This window comes from Lupinus angustifolius, chromosome LG11, assembly GCF_001865875.1.
Source record: "Lupinus angustifolius cultivar Tanjil chromosome LG11, LupAngTanjil_v1.0, whole genome shotgun sequence".
Taxonomy (NCBI): Eukaryota; Viridiplantae; Streptophyta; class Magnoliopsida; order Fabales; family Fabaceae; genus Lupinus; species Lupinus angustifolius.
The window spans coordinates 17,005,097-17,013,036 of record NC_032019.1 but is presented as its reverse complement, the minus strand read 5'-3'; the positions used below and the strand labels follow the sequence as shown (position 1 = coordinate 17,013,036).

The 7,940-nt window shown below is 32.7% G+C and overlaps 2 protein-coding genes across 4 annotated transcripts; both read right to left on the bottom strand.

The window, feature by feature from the left end:
- Positions 342-2,910, bottom strand: LOC109361149 (UPF0301 protein CHU_1773). Of its 3 annotated transcripts, none has more exons than XM_019606482.1 (2): positions 2,713-2,910; positions 342-1,258 (listed from the first exon to the last, which is right to left on the bottom strand). In XM_019606482.1, exons 1-2 carry the CDS (start codon positions 2,828-2,830, stop codon positions 462-464), a joined length of 915 nt encoding a protein of 304 aa, XP_019462027.1. In that variant the 5' UTR covers positions 2,831-2,910; the 3' UTR covers positions 342-461. The 3 variants fall into 3 exon arrangements, with proteins under 3 accessions (XP_019462027.1, XP_019462028.1, XP_019462029.1); XM_019606483.1 differs by having other exon boundaries at positions 342-1,243; positions 2,713-2,909; XM_019606484.1 differs by having other exon boundaries at positions 342-1,250; positions 2,703-2,761.
- Positions 4,685-6,910, bottom strand: LOC109359065 (pentatricopeptide repeat-containing protein At3g29230-like). The gene has a single exon (XM_019603578.1). The coding sequence runs from the start codon at positions 6,876-6,878 to the stop codon at positions 5,082-5,084; it is 1,797 nt and encodes a 598-aa protein (XP_019459123.1). The 5' UTR covers positions 6,879-6,910; the 3' UTR covers positions 4,685-5,081.

The window sequence follows — 7,940 nt, the reverse complement described above, 5'->3', positions numbered from 1 at the left end:
CAATTTCGACTCGATTAAAATTCGCGAATAGTTCAGTTCGAATTGTTTATTTGGACAACTCAAAGAATTAATTAATTTTTAAAATACTACAAAAAGGTTATATATATATAAACATAAAAAAATACTACATGGTTCATGGTATAATAACAATAAACACACCGAACTAGCTCATGAACCTAACGAACCGAGTTGTATCCAACTCAAATTGAGCTCATTTATTTAACAAACTCAATTTTCAACTCAAGTTTGGCTCAATTGGCTCATAAACCAAATTTATTGAGCTAAATAACAAGTTGAATTTCAAACTAATACTGAATTGGTTCGATTTATTGTAAAACCTAAAATCAAGACACCATTATAGATTAAAAAAAGTTTAGAAGTGCTATTTTCAATTAAGTACAAAAGATTAGGATAAACATGATATTATAATTTACAACATTTTGAGCACTATATAATTTGCTTCACTTAACCTTCCTTGTGCCCATCAAGCCAAGAACTTCATCCCACATCCCAATACTTCCAACATTCTCCAACCCAACAACACTTGGACTACATGCAGCCACAGTCCAATACCCAGCTCTTATTTCATCTCTCAATTGCTCCTTTTCCCACCCACAATACCCATCAAAGAACCTAAAATCTTCAAGCTCAATCATATTCCTCTTCACCATTTCAGCAGCACAACCCACACTTTCTTTTGTTCCATAATATAATCCCTTTATAACTTCCTCAAACACACCACTCTTCTCAACCTCATCAATGTGAATACCATTATCACCCTCTTTTGGACTCACCAAAAATAACCCTTCTTCTAATGGCCCACCAAAAAACAATGGGCTACTAGAAAAAGTTCCATTTACATCCAAAGATGTTGATCTTGTTTCTCTAATGGACATTAGGGATGATCTATTGAGGATTATCCCTGATGGGCCTAATGGGCCCATTGATAAAAGAAGGATCACTGTTCTTTCAAAGATGTGAACCCCATCTAGCTTTTCAGTGGCTATGAGTAAGCAACCCTTTTCAGGCTCATGAATTAGGTGAGCCCATTTATCACCAATGGTTATGAGTGATGAAGGATGATCTACAACAATGTCTGGATTATTATTATTCTTCAATGAAGAAGACTCCTCCGGCTTTTTCAATTGTTCACCCGCTACTAGTTTTGCACGGAAGGATCGCCAATCAGTATTTAGGGTTGGTTTGTCATCATCCGACGGTGATGAGGATGACAAGTGGCAGCCTGTAATTTGATCAATAGAGAAACACTTTGTTTAAAATTTTAATGCATTAATTTACTAGCAATAAATGAGTCTACATGATATTACTTTTAGAAAAATTATATCAACTAACAATATAAAAGTTTTTATATTATCAATATATCATACATTATTTATATTTAATCATCATTAAGTCTTAAATTTAAGTAACAAAGATCAATGATAAATGTGGATGATATAAACAATGACCGACCTTGTACGAGGCATGTGGGGCCACCTGTCCCATCAATTTTTTTCCCAAAGTTAACCTAGACATAATTTTATAGTATAGTTCAAAATGACAACAACAAAACTCAAGAACAAAAAAAAAATCATTATTTTCTTCAAAACCCTCAACTCACTCTTTATGAGGCTTCAATATCATATGACCCCTTCCCTTCCTCAGCATTCAATATAGCTTCTCATAACTCTCTCACTCAAACCATATTTACTTTTCACCATAAAAATATCATATTTACTTTTTTTAAATTTGTTTCTTCAATTATTATTTTTCAATTATGAGTATAGCAAAATTGAACATATTAAATATCATATATCTCATTTCTTGCACATTTCCCTAATAAGTCATGACATAATTACTTTATCTATTTATTTATTTCTTGTATCAATTCTCATTAATTGATGTTGTCACTCTTTGTTAATAGGCTATTTTTTCATTGATTAACTTTATTGGGTTATTATTAGGGTAAGTATCCTCTCTCTGTGTGTGTTCTTGTTAATTTTGTTATCTCTATCTTTCCATGTGTTTCTCTTTATAATTTACAATTTTCTTTTAATAAATTAGTTCCATCAATTACAAGTTTATATTATTTTGATTCTCTATTTGAGAGAATTGGAAAAACTGATTTATGCTTATAAGAGATTATATTGTGCTGAGGAGTATCTCATATCTCTTATATGTTTGTTACTTTAAATTTGTCACTATGTTCCATGAGAAACTTATTCACTTTACATTAAAAATTTACATATATTCTAACAATTTCATATTTTTTGTGTAAATTATGACCTCCCCTGAAATTATGATGAAGATCCCCAATTATAAATTTTTATATTGACAATATAAAGATAATTAGATATTATACTTTTACTATTTTTATATATTAATATAAAACATTTGATCAGAACGACACCCAATGCAGCACAAATATATAATATATAAAAAGATGAAAGCATATGATTTTTTGAATTGATCATAGATCTATTAACTAATTTTTCAATCTTAATTATGATAGTTAAATTGCATAGATATATGAGATCGATTTATTATCACCCAAATTTATTATATTGCATAAAACTGTTCTCGGATCTAAGTTATTCCCCATCAAGTGATACAATATTCGAGTGAGCAAAACATTATTAGCAATAATAAGATATTTTTAATGATGAATGATTAAATTAACATGCAAGAGGAAGAGAAAAGATGAGAAAATACATGGTTGAAATTTTCTGCAGTGGAATTGTAGAGAAGATCTTGTGGAAGATCTGATTGTAGGAATGAGTTGAAAAGTGGTTTTGGTGAATGAATTTTGGGTGAGAAAAGAAGCTTCCATGTTGTTATGTTGAGTTGAGTTTAGATGAGAATGAAGAGAGAAGAGAGTTTGAAGGAATATGTATAGTAGAAAGAGGGTTACTCTGAACCACACAAAGTGGTTATATCCAAGTTGGGTGTGTTAAAAGTATGGGCCAGTGGATATAGTTTCACACATACATCACCTTTCAGGATCATGGATCAAGGATCGTTTTAGATTATGTGCCAATGTTTTTGTAACTTATCTATTTTTCTTTCTACTTTGTGGTTGTTCATCTCAATAATTGTGGCTTCTAAGAATTAAACTTTTAACATTTGATCATTTTGAGGATATAATAAGCCTCTACATCCTTACACAAATACTTTGTTTGTTTTCTTCCCACAGGAAAATATCTATTCATTTATGATATAAAAGTTTTTTATATTCTTATTTCATTATTTATATTTAAAATAAAAACTTCTAGAGATAAGTGAAATAAGACATGTGTCAAACCATCAATTGAGGTAAATAGATAAATTATCTCTTAATAATGAGAAGATATTTTATTTTCTTAATTATATTAAACATTATAGACCAACAACCTGTTTGAAGAAACAAAAAAATAGAAAAAGAATTATATTTATCTTTTTTTACCAAATTAAACTAAAATTCTCCTATTATGTGTCACTTTAATTATATGGTTGAAGGATTTTTAAATCTAAGTTATTGGGAAAATAGTAATAATACATCCTCCTATAGAATCATTCTACAAAATTCTACTACAAATCCTAATAAAAGTGATATATTACTTAAGTTCAACCATTAAGCTCACGTTATGAAATATGTTATTTTTTTCTTGGATTTAATATGTATACACTAATAGTATAAGAGGTTTTTACATTGTCAATAAATTATTATCATTGATTTATTAATCACTATTAACTTTTAAACAAAATTAATATAATTTGGATAATGAGTTGACAGTGTAAAAAATTTACACTTTTTAAAAAAAAAATCTAGTATGAAAGAATATGAAGATTTACTTAAACTACAGTATAAAAAACAACAATAGCGGCATTAAACTACAGAGTTGACTATTGTTGGATTTAATGATTAGTCTAACATCTCTTATCGACAATTTAGCAATAATTAATGATTAAAGGTTTTGAGAGTTCATAATAAGAAGAAATAAAAAATAATGTTGAATATACTCTCTTCCTTTCAGATTTCTGATGAAAGTACTCTCCTATCCTCCACATGACCACATTGAATCTTTTTTATTTCTAAAATTTAACATTCTGTTATCTTAACAAATTTAAAATTAGAAACCTGATTCTCCAAATAAAAGCCCAATGAGAAATTATTTTATAGAACTAAATTAATACATAATTAATACTTCCAAGTTCTGTTATTACTTTCGGTCATGGAGTTCATATCTTGTTAGAATGTATAACAGATTTTGATATTAATTGCAAAAAAAGTTATTTAGAGGTGTAAGACTGGTCACTCACGCAGCCCGAAAGAGATTAGTTCCTTACCAAAAGGGTGAGGAGATATGCCCTTAGTAGTACTCAAAAAGAGTTGGCTCTATGTATTACCCAACAAAATTAGAAAATGTAAGTAACATATTCAGTTTTACACTTAAATACACAAAGCAAAAAATAAATCTTAATCCCAAGTTTCAAGTTTGTTAGTCAGATTAACAACCACATTCTAAAGAATCTACAAAGGAACCACTGTATACAAAAAATACATTTATTGCAGAAAAGTAGGAATTCAGAATTCTTACTGTCTTGGGTGAGAGAAAGAGATGAAGGGCATAAAACTATTGTGGCTTCTTGCACTTTAAACAAATTAGTTATCTTCATATCTTCCAGCTAGCAAGAGAAATGAATGTAGAGTGGAATTGCCACAGTATATACATGTGAAGAAGAGCTTCTTTTTAGCACAACTAATAGACATGAAGCATATCTGGTCATTTTCTTTTTACAAAACGTTCCCCAGCCAGCACTAGAAGGATTGTAAAATGCTCGCATAGTAAGGGCAGCATCAATGAATACAACATTTTCTTTACTTTTAGTATACTCGCAAGATATAAAAATAAAGGACGGTCCAGTGCACGAGGCTCCCACTTAGCGGGGTCTGTGGAAGGTGGATGTATGCAGCCTTACCCCTGCAAGTGGAGAGGCTGTTTCCGGCGAGATATATAGATATTTCATCATATTCATTTCTTGAACTACAAGCATCACTTGTGCTGTGCATTCAGATGCAACCAAACCATATTCATCCATCTCTATATGTATGCCTTCGGAACATATCCAACCTGCCTAAGGTCCTGTACCAATCTGTCAATCATCTCATATATATCATTTGATTTCGGGTGTGACTGGTCGAATACTGTAAATTCGTGCACTTCTTCTTCTACCTCAATGGAACTAGCCCCAGAAGGCTTTTGGCCTCCTGTACTTTTCATTTGCAACCTTACATTGGCAACATTCACCCAATCCCCGGCTTGAGCGTAGATATTTGACATAAGGGAGAAGTTTCCAGGATCTGATGGAGCCAACTTAAACAGGTGTTCACACACAGCTTTTGCAAGATCTACATCATTATGCATCCGACAAGCCCCCAGAAGTGTACCTAATACAACGACATTCGGTTCCATAGGCATGTTACTGAGAAGCCCAAAAGCTTCCTCTAGATGCCCCCCACGGCCGAGAAGGTCAATCATGCAACCATAGTGCTCAACTTGAGGAACAATACCATATACTTTCTCCATTGCATAGAAATAATTACGCCCTTCATTTATAAGGCCTGCATGGGTACAAGCACATAAAAGGCCAATGAATGTATATTTATCTGGCTCAAAACCTTCATGTACCATCCTAGAGAAAAGCTTAAGTGCTTTCTCACCATGTCCATGTATTCCTAATCCGTGGATCATTGAATTCCAAGACACCAAATCTCTCTTAGACATTCCACTAAAAATACCAAACGCAGCATCCAAACAACCGCACTTTGCATACATATCAATGAAAGCATTCAACACCTTAGTGCTACATCTAAATCTACACCTCTGAATAGAAGCATGAATTCTCTTCCCTAACCCAAGCATTCCCGATTCAGCACACGCAGCCAAAATACTTATCAAAAACCCATCATCAGGCTTTAACCCAACTCCCTCCATTTTATCGTACAACACCGTCGCCTCCTTCACAATTCCCTTCTCAGCATACCCAGATATTATAGTCGTCCAAATGATCAAATTCTTCATAGGACACTTATCAAACAACATCCTCGCCATAGCCATATCACCAGCTTTACTATAACCCCAAACCATCGTCGACCAAGAGATAACATTCCTCTCCGGCATTCTCTCAAACAATCCAAACGCCTTATTCATCTCCCCCGCTTTAGCATACCCATCCAACATCGTGTTCCAACTAACCATATCTCTCTTCGGCATTTCATCAAACAGCTTACACGCATCATCCAACTCACCATTTTTCACCAACCCACCAATCATACTATTCCAACTAACAACATCACGCTCCTCCATCACCATAAACAACTTCATCCCCGCACGAATTCCAACACACCCGAACTTACAATACGAATCAATCAACGCATTGGGCACAAAAATATCACCGTAAAATCCAAGCTTTTCAACATGGGCATGCACCATTTGAACCAGAGACAAAGAATTACAAGCCTTCAACAAAAAGGAGTAAGTGAAATTATCTGGGTGGAGCCCAGAACATTGCATATCGAAGAAAGCGTTGAAGGAATGAGAAGGGTGAGAGTTGTTAGAAGCGTGGGCACGGATGAGGGAGTTGAAGACGTGGACGTTGGGGTCGGGGAATTGGTTGAAGACGTTGACGGCGGAGATGAGGTGGCGGTGGAGGGAGAGGGCGGAGATGAGTTTAGGAACAATGTAAGGGTCATGGTGGAGATTGGATTTGAGAATTTGAGCGTGGATTTGGTTTATGTGGTGAAGGTTAGTGCATTTGTGAAGGTCACAAAGCTTATCGTCAAGGAGTTTTCGTCTTGAGAACCAACTCGGAACTCGCACTGCTATGGAAACTTGCATTTTTCACACTTTCACTGCATATTTTGGATTAAGATTCAGGTTATTATGGAATGAGGATAACAATTATAAAGGATGCTTTTTATTCATAAATTAAGTACATACACTTTTTTATTATTTCCAATTAAAATTATTCTATTATTAGTTGTTGAGAAATAGATTGAAAATGAGAGTAAAAAAGAAAGAAAGAAGAAAGAAAGAAAAGGAGAGGATAGAAAAGGAATTTATTATGTTAATAAGAATGCAAAGAGGTGGTGTCTCATAAAAAATATGTTTTAAATTCATTTCACATCATCACTTGTCACATATTACTTCATTTTTAATTTATTTTCATTCTAAAAGATTTCTTGGTAATACTATGTACATACCCATATTATATAATCACTTTTGTATAATGTATATTTTCATAATTAATAATAAAAAGTATATAGAGTATGGAATGTGTTAGGTTGGTGACAATATGAAAAAATAATTACTGCTAAGCTCAAATTTTTAAAGTTTTAATTAACATAATTATGGGAGAAATGATGAATATTATTCTTTATTATTATTGATAAAAAACTAAATTTTAAAAGAAAAATACATCGTGTATTAATAGTCTATTATTTTTTTACAGCCTGTTATTTATGTGTTAATAATCCTTAATTTTTAAGTAAAAAATTATCATGTTTATATTATTACCCGCAGATTTGCACATATGTTAATAATTGAAAACATAATATTTTTATAGTTATTGGTGAAGCATAAGTGATCGTTGCACAGCGTTGGCCACAAGCAATCAAATAATGTGCATAGAATAAATAGAAGAGAAGAAACAAGAAAATTTGTTAACGGGGTTCAGCCAATTGTGTCTTTGTCCCCGGGAGCATTGAGCGGCTACCAAGATATTATTTGAGAATAAGGATTACAAACCCTAGCACACCCATGGGCCCACCTGCCCATAGGGTGTTTCTATTTGGTGCTTATATCTGATGCACATTATAACAAGGGACTTGAGTCCAATATATAACATTGATATTCTACTCTATTCTAATTCCAGGCTATGCGAGACTTCATATAATAACA

Coding starts and splice junctions, on each gene's coding strand:
- LOC109359065 (XM_019603578.1), bottom strand. CDS start 6,878: ATGCAAGTTTCCATAGCAGTGCGAGTTCCGAGTTGGTTCTCAAGACGA.
- LOC109361149 (XM_019606482.1), bottom strand. CDS start 2,830: ATGGAAGCTTCTTTTCTCACCCAAAATTCATTCACCAAAACCACTTTT. Junction 1,259..2,712: donor CTGCAGAAAATTTCAACCAT/GTATTTTCTCAT, acceptor AGTGTTTCTCTA/TTGATCAAATTACAGGCTGC.